Source organism: Protomyctophum parallelum (genome assembly GCF_964188405.1).
Source record: "Protomyctophum parallelum genome assembly, chromosome: 21".
Taxonomy (NCBI): Eukaryota; Metazoa; Chordata; class Actinopteri; order Myctophiformes; family Myctophidae; genus Protomyctophum; species Protomyctophum parallelum.
This window is the reverse complement of record NC_139713.1, coordinates 3,649,394-3,668,188: the sequence shown is the minus strand read 5'-3', so window position 1 is coordinate 3,668,188 and position 18,795 is coordinate 3,649,394. Positions and strand designations below refer to the sequence as shown.

The 18,795-nt window shown below is 42.3% G+C and overlaps 1 protein-coding gene across 1 annotated transcript; it reads left to right on the top strand.

Moving 5' to 3' along the window:
* Positions 1-2,227: 2,227 nt before the first annotated feature.
* LOC310878597 (extracellular calcium-sensing receptor-like) lies at positions 2,228-18,084 on the top strand (the record flags this gene model as incomplete). Its single annotated transcript, XM_083792950.1, has 9 exons — positions 2,228-2,418; positions 6,824-7,121; positions 11,910-12,179; positions 13,544-13,735; positions 14,317-14,592; positions 16,300-16,524; positions 16,940-17,063; positions 17,171-17,364; positions 17,533-18,084. 9 exons carry the CDS (start codon positions 2,228-2,230, stop codon positions 18,082-18,084), a joined length of 2,322 nt encoding a protein of 773 aa, XP_083649076.1.
* Positions 18,085-18,795: the final 711 nt, after the last annotated feature.

Genomic DNA, 18,795 nt, shown 5'->3' with positions numbered 1-18,795 from the left:
GCAGCTTTCTGCTCCAGACGAAAAGCCTCTTTAGTAATTAATGAATTCATTAATGATGTGCCCCCCCCCCCCACCCCAGAAGCAAAAAATAGCGGCACTCTGTGCTTTTATATCTGCCGTTTTTGAATAGCTAAAGATAACAAATGCTTAAAACATCAAAATGGGTTAAAATGCAACACGGCACTTTCAACTTCCTCCGACCCGCGTGAAAGACTGCAAGCCCCGTCGACTGCTGCAAAAACGAAAAGAACACTTTCGCTACTCACCATTACAAAGACGGTTTTGTCGTCCCCCCCCCCCGTCCCCCCCCAAAAAAAACAACTGAAAGGCTGATTTGACCCTTGACCCCCACAGTGTGGTTACTGCACTCTGCCTTGGTTTGGAGTCAGGTTTGGTAGTTACTGTGATCTTTAGAACACCTTTTCTCTAAAAATCTAACTTTGTCACAAGATAAAACAGACGCCAAGGAACTCATTTTTAGATACAACTACATTTCGACCCAAAGTGTAGTTCTACTGTAGTGCAGAGGTTCTCCCAGCCACCGGTACGCGATAACGCCAGAGGGGAATTCCAACGTTTTCCCGACGTATAAAAATCCATTTGAAAACACGACAGAAAAGAGAGAGGACAAACACCGGACCTGAACGCCCAATCACCAAGAATCACCCAATTAGAATCACCCAATTAGAAGGCAAATGCAATTCATGAAAAAGACATAAGCCTAAGCCTTTGTTTTATCATACTATCATTGTTGATAATAATGATATAACGCCATTTAGGTCAATGTTATATAACAATATCGTGAAACAGTGCTATACAACAACTTTGCTTTAGGTTTATGATTCTAGCCATAGGCTAGAGGCCTCTGAGACACACCAGACTGGCCTGCCATAGGCTAGAGGCCTCTGAGACGCACCAGACTGGCCTGCCATAGGCTAGAGGCCTCTGAGACGCACCAGACTGGCCTGCCATAGGCTAGAGGCCTCTGAGACGCACCAGACTGGCCTGCCATAGGCTAGAGGCCTCTGAGACGCACCAGACTGGCCTGCTATTGGCTGGAGGCCTCTGAGACGCACCAGACTGGCCTGCTATAGGCTAGAGGCCTCTGAGACACACCAGACTGGCCTACTATTGGCTAGAGGCCTCTGAGACGCACCAGACTGGCCTGCTATAGGCTAGAGGCCTCTGAGACGCACCAGACTGGCCTGCTATAGGCTAGAGGCCTCTGAGACGCACCAGACTGGCCTGCTATAGGCTAGAGGCCTCTGAGACGCACCAGACTGGCCTGCTATTGGCTAGAGGCCTCTGAGACGCACCAGACTGGCCTGCTATAGGCTAGAGGCCTCTGAGACGCACCAGACTGGCCTGCTATAGGCTAGAGGCCTCTGAGACGCACCAGACTGGCCTGCTATAGGCTAGAGGCCTCTGAGACACACCAGACTGGCCTGCTATAGGCACATCCCCCCCAACGCATGCAGGGGGGCCTTCCTTACACTCCCACCTTCGACACCCCCCCCCCCCCCCCCCCCCTTCCTTACGCTGCCACGACTTACAATGTGAGCCATGCGGTGTTTAAACACGGCCCGCCTTCTACATCGTATCGCTGGGTCCTAAAGGAATGATGAGTGCCAACTGTCAAAACAAGAAAACATCACGTACTATAGTGTATACAGATCTGTTAATGTATACGTTAAGCCGTTCTGGGCGGGAACCCCTTTTGGTGTTTTAAGCATTATGTTATTCTTTAGCTATTGAACAAGTATACAGTAGATCTACAAGCACATAGCACGGCACCATAAGTGCCGCACTTATATGAGCTATGAGCTTAACTAAAATCTTTGCTTCTGAGGGGGTCCCTGGAACTACATATTTTCAGATGGGAGTCGGCGGCCAATTGCATAATAATGTTTGGGGTCCTTGACATGAAATATTGAGCACCGCTGATACAGAAACAATGAGGTTTTCAGAAAACTTTAGAAGACATTTTTTTTTAAATGTCTAATTCAGGTCTAAATGGGTTAAGCCCTGCCCATATAGGTCTGCCTCCCCTCCCGCCCAGATGGGTGTCGTACTTCTAGGTGGCACGGGGGATGGCACGGGGATATGTATAAAATCTATCGACTGGACAAAGAGTTCGGGGAAAGGGGCTTCTAGGCAGAGGAGAGAGAACACACACACAGCCATGAGGCTTCCTCTAGACACACACCTCCTGTACTTGAACTTGATGATGATGATGTTGTTCCCTCCAGTCTCTACCTCACCGGCCTGGGCCTCCTGCGAGCTGCAGACCCCCTTCAATCTCAGCCGAATGCACAAGGCCGGGGACGTCATTCTGGGAGGCCTGTTCCCCATCCACTACTACTCCGTCTCCCCCGAGCTGGCCTTCACCTCCAGGCAACAGGAGTTGACCTGCTACGGGTGAGTATCCTCCATCACGCACAGAACAGAACAGCGTGCCAGAGAGGGACAGGGAGCTTGTATCGATGGATAGTATGTATATATATTAGGGCCGGGACTAATTGCGATTAATTTAGATTAATTAACTACAGAAAAATTAATCGCGATTAACTACAGATAAATTAATCGCACCTTTTTTTTACTGAAAACTGGAAATAATAAAAAGTCACCACATTTTGTGTTGCCTAGAACTGGAGGTCTGACAAAAAACAGTAACAATATGAAGTAAGTACAGCTGTGTGATCACTGAGATGTACTTGTTACTGTTACTGTTTTTTCAGACCTCCAGTTCTAGGCAACACAGAATGGGGTGACTTTTTATTATTATTTCAACAACAGGTATATTAATGACAGTAAAATGTTGAAAATGAGTGGTATCCTGTAGTCACTATTCATTGATTCACTGGGATACCAAAAAACATAAAAAAAAAGGTTTCTCGCTGTTCTCGGGTTGAATATTGATATGTGATTAAAATGCGATTAATCTAGATGAATTAATCGCAAAGCCTCTGATTAATTTGATTAATTATTTTAATCGAGTCCCAGCTCTAATATATATATATATATATATATATATATGTGGCTTTGAAAGTTCCCCTGAGAAGTTTCAAAAGGATCATCCAGATGTAACAGTCCAACACCTGCACATGTTTAGATATGTACTATAGCCCATGTTCATGTTCATGTTTACATAATGTACTATAGCCCATGTTCATGTTCATGTTTACATAATGTACTATAGCCCATGTTCATGCCTATAGAATTATGTCGGTACACGATATTGTGTATTTTGCCCTGGTACTAAAAAGTAGGACTTTGGTGACTTGTTGTATTTATGCATAGGTACTTTAAGGTGTATTATGGATGTTGTATTTATGCATAGGTACTTTAAGGTGTATTATGGATGTTGTATTTATGCATAGGTACTTTAAGGTGTATTATGGATGTTGTATTTATGCATAGGTACTTTAAGGTGTATTATGGATAGGTACTTTAAGGTGTATTATGGATGTTGTATTTATGCATAGGTACTTTAAGGTGTATTATGGATGTTGTATTTGCTGGTCCAAAATGTTAACATTGACGATGTGGTATTGAGGTGTAATTTTATTTCTGCCTCTTGGCCTTCAGTTCCCACAATGTGTTTTTACGGGTTAAATAAAGGTTACATAAAAAATCAAATAAAGAATGTGACCAGATTTGACTGAGGGGCTGCTGTTGTGCAGCCTCCAGCTTTTCACCAGAGTAGAAAAACTGTTTTCTTAAAGAAAAAAAAAAGAAAAAAAAAGAAAATCCAAAATGAGACAAAGTATGTGAGACGCTTCACATACTAGAGCATGTCTGAAATAAATGTCAGAGCTAAAATTTAAATAAATGCTTAAACATGTAGCTAGGTGTAATGTTAGAGACCACAGAAGACATGTAAATATGAAATAAATGCTTAAACATGTAGCTATAGGTGTAATGTTAAGAGACCACAGAAGACATGTAAATATGAAATAAATGCTTAAACATGTAGCTAGGTGTAATGTTAGAGTCCACAGAAGACATGTAAATATGAAATAAATGCTTAAACATGTAGCTAGGTGTAATGTTAGAGTCCACAGAAGACATGTAAATATGAAATAAATGCTTAAACATGTAGCTATAGGTGTAATGTTAGAGACCACAGAAGACATGTAAATATGAAATAAATGCTTAAACATGTAGCTATAGGTGTAATGTTAGAGACCACAGAAGACATGTAAATATGAAATAAATGCTTAAACATGTAGCTAGGTGTAATGTTAGAGACCACAGAAGACATGTAAATATGAAATAAATGCTTAAACATGTAGCTATAGGTGTAATGTTAGAGACCACAGAAGTGAATCTTTCAAGCCTGTTTTCTCAACTCGCTCGTTTCTCTGCCAGACATTACTCTATAAGCCATATCTCCAAAACTGGTGGGTCAAACTGAACAACCAATATGTCAATTTGAAGTGTTTCCCTCCCTTCCATGACATAAAAATCCAATGGCAGCCCCTCAGTCAAATCCGGTCACATAATGCTGCCCTTGGCCTTGCAAGGACAAATTGCGGCAAAAAAGGCCGGGGGCCGATATTGGGTTTAAACGTGTTTCAACTGCTCAGCCAAATGAGATATCGGCAAATGAAATGAGTGATATTACACTAATTGTAAATAGATGTTCTTGAGTTAATTGTTTTCACCACCGAAATCACAAAGGCTATAATTTGACCTTTGGGATATAAACAAATAAGTCTGTCTGTCCGTACATGTAGTTCCTGCTTTGTAGGGCAGTATAGCAACAAGTTGATGTTGTTTATTTCTACAATTAGTGTTTTTTAGGGCACTATACCAACAGGATTAGTAATAGTTGATGTTGTATATTTCTACAATTAGTGTTTTTTAGGGCACTATACCAACAGGATTAGTAGTTGATGTTGTTTATTTCTACAAAGATAAATATTAGTGTTTTTTAGGGCAGTATACCAACAGGATTAGTAGTAGTTGATGTTGTATATTTCTACAATTAGTGTTTTTTAGGGCAGTATACCAACAGGATTAGTAGTTGATGTTGTTTATTTCTACAAAGATAAATATTAGTGTTTTTTAGGGCAGTATACCAACAGGATTAGTAGTAGTTGATGTTGTATATTTCTACAATTAGTGATTTGTAGGGCAGTATACCAACAGGATTAGTAGTTGATGTTGTTTATTTCTACAAAGATAAATATTAGTGTTTTTTAGGGCAGTATACCAACAGGATTAGTAGTAGTTGATGTTGTATATTTCTACAAAGATAAATATTAGTGATTTGTAGGGCACTATACCAACAGGATTAGTAATAGTTGATGTTGTTTATTTCTACAAAGATAAATATTTGTGTTTTTTAGGGCAGTATACCAACAGGATTAGTAGTTGTTGATGTTGTTTATTTCTACAAATATAAATATTAGTGTTTTTTAGGGCAGTATACCAACAGGATTAGTAGTTGTTGATGTTGTTTATTTCTACAAAGATAAATAGTAGTGATTTGCCGTTCAGACATTTTGGCCGATATCCGTTATCATCATTCATTGCTGTTATGGCCGATAATAACCGATGTCACCGATGTCGATGTGATCTCATTCTGAAAATTAAAATGTATAATAACTTTGTCCATTCTGAAAATTACATTATAACAGCTACAGTATGGTGTCTGCACTGCATGCAGGCTTATAGGTCAGATTTAACTTTACCGTACAGTATGTTTAATATTGTGAGCTTGTAGATCTGTTCAAGCTGTTAATTTGGGCTTGTACAGTAGATCTGCTATTTTTTGAAAAATCGTGAAATGTGGCGTAAATCTTTGAGTATATATTATTTCAGAGCGAACGTTTTTAACTCAAATCTTTGAGTATGTATTCTTTCAGAGCGAACGTTTTTAACTCAAATCTTTGCTTCTGGAGAAGTCCTTTGTAACAACATATTTTCAGATGGGGGTCTGATAGATAATTCTGGGGGTCCTTGACATGAAAAAGGTTCAGCACCGCTGACATAGAAACATAGGGTTTTAACCCATTTTGGGGCGGGAACCCCTTGTAGTGTTTTAAACATTATGTTATAATTTAGCTATTGAAAAATAGCAGACCTATACAAGCTCGTAGCGCGCCGCTCGTAGCGCGCCACTCGGTGGCGCGCTACGAGCTTGTATAGGTAGGTAAAATATTTATTTCAGAAAACTGGAGGATTTAGAAGATTTCCTTTTAACCCCTTTTGGTGTTAGCATCATGTCATGCTTCAGCTATTGAAAAATCGAAGAGCGACTGACATATAGAAGACATTTTTAGAATCTGATCTCAGGTCAGAATGGTAAACTGTCAGGATGTAGAAGACATTTTTAGAATCTGATCTCAGGTCAGAATGGTAAACTGTCAGGATGTGTAGAAGACATTTTTAGAATCTGATCTCAGGTCAGAATGAAAACTGTCAGGATATATAGAAGACATTTTTAGAATCTGATCTCAGGTCAGAATGGTAAACTGTCAGGATGTATAGAAGGACATTTTTAGGATCTGATCTCAGGTCAGAATGGGTTAAATGTCGAGGTCAGGCCTATAAATGGGGTCTGATGATGATATGTGTTGTGTTTTGTGGTGTCAGTTTCGACGTGGAAGGGTTCAGAATCTGATCTCAGGTCAGAATGGGTTAAATGTCGAGGTCAGGCCTATAAATGGGGTCTGATGATGATATGTGTTGTTGTCTTGTGGTGTCAGGTTCCACGTGGAAGGCTTCAGAATCTGATCTCAGGTCAGAATGGGTTTAATGTCGAGGTCAGGCCTATAAATGGGGTCTGATGATATGTGTTGTTGTTTCGTGTCAGGTTCCACGTGGAAGGCTTCCGCCGGGCCATGGCCATGGCTCTGGCCGTGGAGGAGATCAACGCCGCCGCGGGCCTCCTGCCCAACGTCACGCTGGGCTACAGCATGCTGGACAACTGCATCACGCTGGGCGTGGCGGTCCGCGCCGCGCTGTCGCTGATCAGCGGCCGAGACCAGCGCTTCCAGGAGGAGGAGGGGGGCTGCGCGGGGTCCCCCCCGGTGCTGGGCATCGTGGGCGACTCCGTCGCTACGCACTCCATCTCCATCTCCAGCATCGTAGGGCTGTACAGAGTGCCCATGGTGAGTTTCACTTTATCCCATTCTGACCTGAGATCAGATTCATATACGAGGTTTATCCACTGGACAACACACTGTGTCTGATTAGAACCCATTCTGACCTGAGATCAGATTCATATATGAGGTTTCCACTGGACAACACACTGTGTCTGATTATAACCCATTCTGACCTGAGATCAGATTCATATACGAGGTTTCCACTGGACAACACACTGTGTCGGATTATAACCCATTCTGACCTGAGATCAGATTCATATACGAGGTTTCCACTGGACAACACACTGTGTCTGATTATAACCCATTCTGACCTGAGATCAGATTCATATACGAGGTTTCCACTGGACAACACACTGTGTCTGATTATAACCCATTCTGACCTGAGATCAGATTCATACACGAGGTTTCCACTGGACAACACACTGTGTCTGATTAGAACCCATTCTGACCTGAGATCAGATTCATATACGAGGTTTCCACTGGACAACACACTGTGTCTGATTAGAACCCATTCTGACCTGAGATCAGATTCATATACGAGGTTTCCACTGGACAACACACTGTGTCTGATTATAACCCGTTCTGACCTGAGATCAGATTCACATACGAGGTTTCCACTGGACAACACACTGTGTCTGATTATAACCCATTCTGACCTGAGATCAGATTCATATACGAGGTTTCCACTGGACAACACACTGTGTCTGATTAGAACCCATTCTGACCTGAGATCAGATTCTGATTAGAACCCATTCTGACCTGAGATCAGATTCATATACGAGGTTTCCACTGGACAACACACTGTGTCTGATTATAACCCATTCTGACCTGAGATCAGATTCATATACGAGGTTTCCACTGGACAACACACTGTGTCTGATTATAACCCATTCTGACCTGAGATCAGATTCTGATTAGAACCCATTCTGACCTGAGATCAGATTCATATACAAGGTTTATCCACTGGACAACACACTGTGTCTGATTAGAACCCATTCTGACCTGAGATCAGATTCATATACGAGGTTTCCACTGGACAACACACTGTGTCTGATTATAACCCATTCTGACCTGAGATCAGATTCATATACGAGGTTTCCACTGGACAACACACTGTGTCTGATTATAACCCATTCTGACCTGAGATCAGATTCATATACGAGGTTTCCACTGGACAACACACTGTGTCTGATTATAACCCGTTCTGACCTGAGATCAGATTCATATACGAGGTTTCCACTGGACAACACACTGTGTCTGATTATAACCCGTTCTGACCTGAGATCAGATTCATATACGAGGTTTCCACTGGACAACACACTGTGTCTGATTATAACCCGTTCTGACCTGAGATCAGATGCATATACGAGGTTTCCACTGGAGTGACACACACTGTGTCTGATTATAACCCGTTCTGACCTGAGATCAGATTCATATACGAGGTTTCCACTGGACAACACACTGTGTCTGATTATAACCCGTTCTGACCTGAGATCAGATTCATATACGAGGTTTCCACTGGACAACACACTGTGTCTGATTTTAATATAGGCTCCAATCCCCTTGGCTTCTATACCATGACCTATTTTAGTATCATATGCTTCATCGTGACTATAGTTGGTTATTGATATTTCCATCATCTAGAACATTCTAAACCAGGGGCTGGTGCAACTGTGACGCTGCATGGTGAGGGCCAATATGTTTCCACAATCACTCCAGAGGGGCCACAGTGCATGTTACTGTCTCACTCCAGAGGGAGCCACAGTGCATGTTACTGTCTCACTCCAGAGGGAGCCACAGTGCATGTTACTGTCTCACTCCAGAGGGGGCCACAGTGCATGTTACTGTCTCACTCCAGAGGGGGCCACAGTGCATGTTACTGTCTCACTCCAGAGGGGGCCACAGTGCATGTTACTGTCTCACTCCAGAGGGGCCACAGTGCATGTTACTGTCTCACTCCAGAGGGGGCCACAGTGCATGTTACTGTCTCACTCCAGAGGGGCCACAGTGCATGTTACTGTCTCACTCCAGAGGGGGCCACAGTGCATGTTACTGTCTCACTCCAGAGGGGCCACAGTGCATGTTACTGTCTCACTCCAGAGGGGCCACAGTGCATGATTGTTGTGCATTGCATTCACCCGTTCACACACACACATTCATACACCGACAGAGGAAACCATGCAAGGCACCAACCTTCACATGGGGAAGCCATTAGGAGTTCAGCAGAGTCTTCATGCTTCAAGGACACTGGGGGGGGGGGGGGGGGGGGGGGGACACTCTACCCCCCTCTACCCCCAGGAGAAATGGTTCCAGAGATGATTCATGAAAAGAAAAGAAAGAACCAATGTAGTATTATTAGTATTATTTTTTGTTTTTCAGGTAAGTTACTATTCCACCTGCTCGTGTCTGAGTGACCGCAAGCAGTTCCCTTCCTTCTTCAGAACGGTCCCAAGCGACGCCTACCAGGTGAATGGTACTATGAAGCATTATACATGTTCTATACACATTACCTACCAGGTGAATGGTACTATGAAGCAGTATAACATGTTCTATACACATTACCTACCAGGTGAATGGTACTATGAAGCATTATACATGTTCTATACACATTACCTACCAGGTGAATGGTACTATGAAGCAGTATAACATGTTCTATACACATTACCTACCAGGTGAATGGTACTATGAAGCATTATACATGTTCTATAAACACATTACCTACCAGGTGAATGGTACTATGAAGCATTATAACATGTTCTATACACATTACCTACCAGGTGAATGGTACTATGAAGCATTATACATGTTCTATACACATTACCTACCAGGTGAATGGTACTATGAAGTAGTATAACATGTTCTATACACATTACCTACCAGGTGAATGGTACTATGAAGCAGTATAACATGTTCTATATACATTACCTACCAGGTGAATGGTACTATGAAGCATAATACATGTTCTATACACATTACCTACCAGGTGAATGGTACTATGAAGCAGTATAACATGTTCTATATACATTACCTACCAGGTGAATGGTACTATGAAGCATTATACATGTTCTATACACATTACCTACCAGGTGAATGGTACTATGAAGCAGTATAACATGTTCTATACACATTACCTACCAGGTGAATGGTACTATGAAGCATTATACATGTTCTATACACATTACCTACCAGGTGAATGGTACTATGAAGCATTATACATGTTCTATAAACACATTACCTACCAGGTGAATGGTACTATGAAGCATTATACATGTTCTATACACATTACCTACCAGGTGAATGGTACTATGAAGCATTATACATGTTCTATAAACACATTACCTACCAGGTGAATGGTACTATGAAGCATTATAACATGTTCTATACACATTACCTACCAGGTGAATGGTACTATGAAGCATTATACATGTTCTATACACATTACCTACCAGGTGAATGGTACTATGAAGCATTATACATGTTCTATACACATTACCTACCAGGTGAATGGTACTATGAAGTAGTATAACATGTTCTATACACATTACCTACCAGGTGAATGGTACTATGAAGCAGTATAACATGTTCTATATACATTACCTACCAGGTGAATGGTACTATGAAGCATAATACATGTTCTATACACATTACCTACCAGGTGAATGGTACTATGAAGCAGTATAACATGTTCTATATACATTACCTACCAGGTGAATGGTACTATGAAGCATTATACATGTTCTATACACATTACCTACCAGGTGAATGGTACTATGAAGCAGTATAACATGTTCTATACACATTACCTACCAGGTGAATGGTACTATGAAGCATTATACATGTTCTATACACATTACCTACCAGGTGAATGGTACTATGAAGCATTATACATGTTCTATAAACACATTACCTACCAGGTGAATGGTACTATGAAGCATTATAACATGTTCTATACACATTACCTACCAGGTGAATGGTACTATGAAGCATTATACATGTTCTATACACATTACCTACCAGGTGAATGGTACTATGAAGCAGTATAACATGTTCTATACACATTACCTACCAGGTGAATGGTACTATGAAGCATTATACATGTTCTATACACATTACCTACCAGGTGAATGGTACTATGAAGCATTATACATGTTCTATACACATTACCTACCAGGTGAATGGTACTATGAAGCAGTATAACATGTTCTATACACATTACCTACCAGGTGAATGGTACTATGAAGCATTATACATGTTCTATACACATTACCTACCAGGTGAATTCATAGTTGGTACTATGAAGCAGTATAACATGTTCTATACACATTACCTACCAGGTGAATTCATAGTTGGTACTATGAAGCAGTATAACATGTTCTATACACATTACCTACCAGGTGAATGGTACTATGAAGCAGTATAACATGTTCTATACACATTACCTACCAGGTGAATTCATAGTTGGTACTATGAAGCAGTATAACATGTTCTATGCACATTACCAGGTGAATTCATAGTTGGTACTATGAAGCAGTATAACATGTTCTATGCACATTACCAGGTGAATTCATAGTTGGTACTATGAAGCAGTATAACATGTTCTATGCACATTACCAGGTGAATTCATAGTTGGTACTATGAAGCAGTATAACATGTTCTATACACATTACCCGGGTGGATCTCTAACGTCCATGGTCACCGGCTCGGTGCTCTCTACAGCCGGACACCGGCAGTATAACAACAATAATAATGTTGTTATATTACATTATTGACTCATTCATCCGATCTGTCCTCCAGGTGCGCGCCATGGTCCTGATCATGAAGCGTTTCGGCTGGACGTGGGCGGGGCTGCTGATAGCCGACGACGACTACGGCCGCTACGCGGCGCGCTCCTTCCAGACGGACCTGGCCCGGTCCGGGCTGGGCTGTCTGGCCTACCTGGAGGTGCTGCCCTTCGACCACGACCCGGTCCAGCTGAGCAGGATCGTCGGCGTCATGAAGGCGTCTACGGCGCGCGTGGTCATCGGGTTCGTCTACGGCATCCACATGCAGTCTCTGATGGAGGAGGTTGGTGTTATAGGGACTGTTCTGCATTAAGTCTATGGGGTATACTGGCCTCAACATGCAGTCTCTGATGGAGGAGGTTGGTGTTAGGGACTGTTCTGAAGTCTATGGGGTATACTGGCCTCAACATGCAGTCTCTGATGGAGGCGGTTGGTGTTAGGGACTGTTCTGCATGAAGTCTATGGGGTATACTGGCCTCAACATGCAGTCTCTGATGGAGGAGGTTGGTGTTATAGGGACTGTTCTGAAGTCTATGGGGTATACTGGCCTCAACATGCAGTCTCTGATGGAGGAGGTTGGTGTTAGGGACTGTTCTGAAGTCTATGGGGTATACTGGCCTCAACATGCAGTCTCTGATGGAGGAGGTTGGTGTTAGGGACTGTTCTGAAGTCTATGGCGTATACTGGCCTCAACATGCAGTCTCTGATGGAGGAGGTTGGGCTTTCCTTCTGCTCCGGCTTCTTCTTCTTACTGCGTTTAGGTTATTTGGACCTCATGGCGAAGGGTCGGGTGTTAGTGCTGCACAATTAATCGAAAAAAGGTCGAGATCGAGAACTAGATTACGTACAGTATGTGATCTCATTTAGTGAAGAATCGTGAAAAATGGAGCAGTACGTATACTAGTTGGCTGTCCCATTCATTTTAGGGAATGTGTTTTTGCTAAAGACAATACATGATTTGATTTCATGGAAAAAAGGAGAATCGTGATCTCAAACCTTGTGGAGGAATATGGAGATTCACATTTGAGCAATATAATCTTGCAGCTCTAGCGTGTGTAGACTTTATTTGGAAAGGTCGATTCGACCGCCTCGGGATATTGTAGTAAGAGCCGGTAATGCAAACGATGTAAAATAAATATATTTTTAATTATATTTATTTATATAATTATATATATATATTTTTGTGTTTGTTTACCCATAGAGAAAATGAAATTAAGAAAAACGAAAAGATATTTACATTTTACCCCCATTCTTTGTTTGTAGTCCACAAGATTAAACACTATATCTGTTGCAGTTTAACTGCAAGCATTGTAATTAACCCATTCTGAACTGGCACCCATTTTGGTGTTGGCATCATGTTATGCTTTAGCTACTGAAAAATAGCAGATCTACAAGCACATAGCGCGCCACCGAGTGGCGCGCTACGAGCTTGTAGGTCTGCTATTTTTGAAAAATCGAAGAACGACTGACATTTTTAGAATCTGATCTCAGGTCAGAATGGGTTAATCATCAGACCAGTGTGTGTCCAGTGGAAACCTCGTATGAATCTGATCTCAGGTCAGAATGGGTAAATTGAATCTATGCATCCATCCACACACACACCCACACACGCACACGCACATGCCCACGCACTCTCTCTCTCAACAGGTGGTGAAGCAGGACGCCTCGGGCCTGCAGTGGATAGCCAGCGAGCCGTGGACCACAGACACCATCCTCATGACTCCTCAGTTCATGCCGTACCTCAGAGGCACGCTGGGAACGGCAGTCCGTCGTGGAGAGATACCGGGCCTCCGGGAGTTCATCTTAACGACCAAGCCTGACAACCAAGAAAATGGCATCGTGAGTCTTTTATTTCTGTTCATTTCAAAACTATATACGTCTGTTTTTCAATATTCTCAAGGAATTCTATTTATTAGGGCTGTGGGTTCGACCTCCCTTAATTATACGACGATCCGATACGTATTTGGCGGGGCTTTGATGCAGAATGATTGAATATAAACGGTTTGCTTAATTTTATTCGGGCCAGTTTGACGTGATATGGATGGAGTTCTTGCCATTTTGTTGTGATGTAGACATTCATTGTAATGACTTGAAACGTTAGATCGGAGAGTTTTCCCTCAGCATTCATTTTACCATTTGAATATCCGTAAAAGTCCTAATAGAAAAATCAAGAGGAAGTTGACATTTTTAGAAAAAAAAGGAAAAGAAAAACACAGTATAGGTATAGTATATACTGCGTTGTTGGTATGTTCTATAAATGATTGTCTGAATTTGCTTAGTTTATGTTTGTTTACGTGCCAAACGAGTGACATTGACAGATCAAATGTAACACAACCCAAACCTCTACCACAATGCCCTTAGACTCTATAGCCCTTTAAGGACAGTATATGCTCTTAACTCTTCATCGTGTGTTTCTTCAGGTGAGGCAGTTTTGGGAGCAAACGTTTCGGTGTAAATTTGCGCCCCTTCCGCCCGAGTGGCTGGACGCTGGTGGAAGGGTGTGTAGTGGACAAGAGGACCTGGAGACGGCAGACACCAACATGTTGGACATGTCCGACCTCAGGGTCGAGTGTTACGCGTACAAGGCTGTGTACGCTCTGGCCCACGCCCTCCATGCCATGCTGCAGTGTGTCCCAGGAAGAGGGCCTTTCCCTGGGCACAGCTGTGCCACTCTGCAGACCATACAGCCATGGCAGGTGGGACATTATGACTTCACACTTCACACAGTATGCTTATAATTGGTCAAATAAATCACAAAGAATAGATCGAATAGAAGACCTGACGTCACTCGCTCATGCCCTGGTTCTGCCTGGTTCACAGAAGTGATTTCTCTATGGAGAATAACATCTTAAAATCGGTTCATATAAGCAATTGTGGACCAAAAATAAACAAGTTGTCTCTGCCTTATTGTCAGGGAGGTTTGCAACAGTCAGTCACTCATATATGATACAGTCTGTTTCTAGTGAATATAAATTCAGCAGCAGTAACATTAGCGTTTTCTCTCAGTCAGTTGATTCTTCATATCCATATGAGTGAAACAGCCCGGGGTGATATGGTTATTTTTCAAACACAGTTCTTATAGGAGGCGATCTAAAATCCCCCCTATGGGGATTACAACGCAAATAAAAAGTACATGAACCCACATGCGCCCTCTAGCGATATCTACGCCAGACTTCGGTGCTCTATAGGCAAAGAAGGATGAAAGAAGTAGTGTAGATTTTCTTACAGTGAGATATTGTAATAGTAATTGCCTCAATGAGGTTAGGGTCAGGTTAGGGTTTGGGGTGTCGGACCAACGCCTGTCGGACCGTACGTTGGACCGTGCGTTGGACCGTACGTTGGACCAAACACAACGCAGCACCGTAAGATACCGTTTAGGCCTTGTGTGATTCACTGGTAGTGCCAAGGGATAGCGCATGATGGAAAATAGGGCCCTACATGTTTATGGCTGTAGTAGTGCAACAAAAGAGTCTCAGAAATAAGACAGTTAAAAACAGAGAATCAGATTAGTCTCAGAAAGAAGACAAATCAGATTAGTCTCAGAAAGAAGACAAATCAGATTAGTCTCAGAAAGAAGACAAATCAGATTAGTCTCAGAAAGAAGACAAATCAGATTAGTCTCAGAAAGAAGACAAATCAGATTAGTCTAAGAAAGAAGACAAATCAGATTAGTCTCAGAAAGAAGACAAATCAGATTAGTCTCAGAAAGAAGACAAATCAGATTAGTCTCAGAAAGAAGACAAATCAGATTAGTCTAAGAAAGAAGACAAATCAGATTAGTCTCAGAAAGAAGACCGCTAAACAGAGAATCAGATTAGTCTCAGAAAGAAGACAAATCAGATTAGTCTCAGAAAGAAGACAAATCAGATTAGTCTCAGAAAGAAGACAAATCAGATTAGTCTCAGAAAGAAGACAAATCAGATTAGTCTCAGAAAGAAGACAAATCAGATTAGTCTAAGAAACAAGACCGCTAAACAGAGAATCAGATTAGTCTCAGAAAGAAGACCGCTAAACAGAGAATCAGGGCATAAACAACAGAAGGACTTGGCAGTAGAGATGCTCTGATAATATCAGCCGATATTCACTCAGATTGTGACAGGCTTAAACATCACCCCCTTCCTCCCCTCCTCCCCCCTTCCTCCCCACACACACACACACAGGAAGAGTTTTGACATGGGTTTTGACATATAAATCATTTTGGAAATATTAAAATCTTCCCCTTGGACACAAGATCGGTATCAGCCAATCATGAGAAAAACGATTGGCGATCGGGATCGGTCCCAAAAAACCTGATCGGAGCATCGCTACTTTGCAGCAATTATGGTATAAAGTCGTCGTAACAATTGCGTACAGTGTAGTACACCGTTTAAAAATATCATGATTCTGCTCATCACCATTTCTAGCTTGTGTATTACCTGGACAAGATCAACTTCACATCAGTTGGTGATCAGGTGTCGTTTGACGAAAATGGCGATCCTTTACCAAGCTACGATGTGATGAACTGGGTGTGGCTCCCTGATGGAAGTGGGGAGATTCGCAACGTAGGCCTGTACAAGAAGTCGGCCTCCGGAGCTGAAGAACTGGTCCTGGAGGAAGACAGAATATTTTGGGACGTTGGAGTCAAAAAGGTCACTTACACTGTACACATATACACAGGTCGTCCCTAACACAACTAATGTCGAGCTCATGATGTGAATGTAATATAGACTGTAAATCCCTGGAACATGTGACGTGTTTAAAGTTTTAAACCTAAACTAAACTATTAATGGTCATAAAATACAGTAGAACACAAGTTCACTCAAACACCTCACGAGAACACCTAGTGTTCAAATTATATATGACCTATATGACTGACTTTGATTGTAAAAACTAAACACGTTTATGTGTTTTAAAAGTGTTACAGGGAGTAAACATGTTCTTCTGTTTATAATCTAAACAATGTGACACGTTTAAAAAGTGTTACAAATATGTGTTTAAAACAGTTTATAACCTAAACAGTTGGGTTTAGTGTGCTGAACGATATCTTTACTATTTCCTCCGTAGCCTCCTCGGTCGGTGTGCAGTGACAGCTGTTCTCCTGGAACCCGTGTGGCCAGAAGGAAAGGAGAACCTGTCTGCTGCTTTGACTGCATCGCTTGTTCTGAGGGAGAGATCAGCAATGAGACTGGTGGGTTTAAATGATGTGTAGCAGCAGCAGCAGCTGTGTACAGTAGATTATCTTTAGATTAGAATGATACTGTATCATTCCCTTTAATCTTGCCCTCTTGTCCTCAGACTCCACAGAGTGCACCGGTTGTCCAGAGGACTTCTGGTCCAGTCCCCAGCGTGACCACTGTGTCCCTAAGAGCGTGGAGTTCCTCTCCTTCCATGAGGCCCTGGGTATCGCCTTGACAACCATCTCATTGCTAGGAACTCTCATCTGTGCCATTGCCCTGGGAGTCTTCATCCGTCATCGAAGCACGCCCATGGTGCGCGCCAACAACTCCGAACTAAGTTACCTTCTCTTGTTGTCACTCAAACTGTGCTTTTTGTGTTCGCTTCTGTTCATTGGCCGTCCCATGCTCTGGACTTGTCAGCTGAGACATGCTGCATTCGGGATCAGCTTTGTGTTGTGTGTCTCCTGTATCCTGGTAAAGACTATGGTGGTGTTGGCTGTGTTCAAGGCCTCCAAGCCTGGGGGTGCAGACATCATGAAGTTGTTTGGTGCCATGCAGCAGAGAGGAACAGTCCTGGTTCTTACTTCCATCCAGGCAATAATCTGCATAGCCTGGCTTGTGTCTGCCTCACCAACTCCTTATAAAAACACTCAATACCACAGTGATAAGATAGTCTATGAGTGTGATGTTGGATCAACAGTTGGTTTTGGAGTGTTGTTAGGTTACATTGGTCTACTGGCACTCCTCAGCTTCCTCCTAGCATTCATGGCACGGAATCTTCCAGACAACTTCAATGAAGCAAAGTTAATCACGTTCAGCATGTTGATCTTCTGCGCCGTGTGGATAGCCTTCATCCCAGCATATATCAGCTCTCCAGGCAAATATGCAGATGTAGTGGAGATATTTGCTATCTTAGCGTCTAGTTTTGGCATTCTGGTGGCACTGTTTGGACCAAAGTGTTATATAATCCTTTTGAAACCCGAGAAAAACACCAAGAAGTCCATCATGGGTCGAGGTGCCGCCAAGACATAATTCTACAGAATCAAACATGCATCAGAACATGAGAAAACAGGACAAGAGTTGACTCTTCGGTGTAAAGTGACCTCTTGAAAAGCTATAGTGTCCCTGTTTGGGCCAGAGCCAGATTGAGGCATATTCAACAAATGCCAAAAGTGAATTTTAACGTTTAAAAAGGTTATGTCAGTTGCTGACTCCCAGTGTTTCTAGTTAGTATAAGTATAAGTACCGTATAAACCCTACTGTATCTGTGGGTCAAGCTGCCTCAGTGGCTTTTGAAACAACATCCAATGTGAAGATACAGTCATGCACAGAGCCGGCATTAAATATAATACTATGATACAGTACAACAACATATGTTTGTGTTTCCCTGTTGACCACACAGGGCAACAACATGACAACAACATGACCACACAGGGCAACAACATGACAACAACATGACAACAACATGACCACACAGGGCAACAACATGACAACAACATGACCACACAGGGCAACAACATGACAACAACATGACAACAACATGACCACACAGGGCAACAACATGACAACAACATGACCACACAGGGCAACAACATGACAACAACATGACAACAACATGACCACACAGGGCAACAACATGACAACAACATGACCACACAGGGCAACAACATGACAACAACATGACAACAACATGACCACACAGGGCAACAACATGACAACAACATGACAACAACATGACCACAC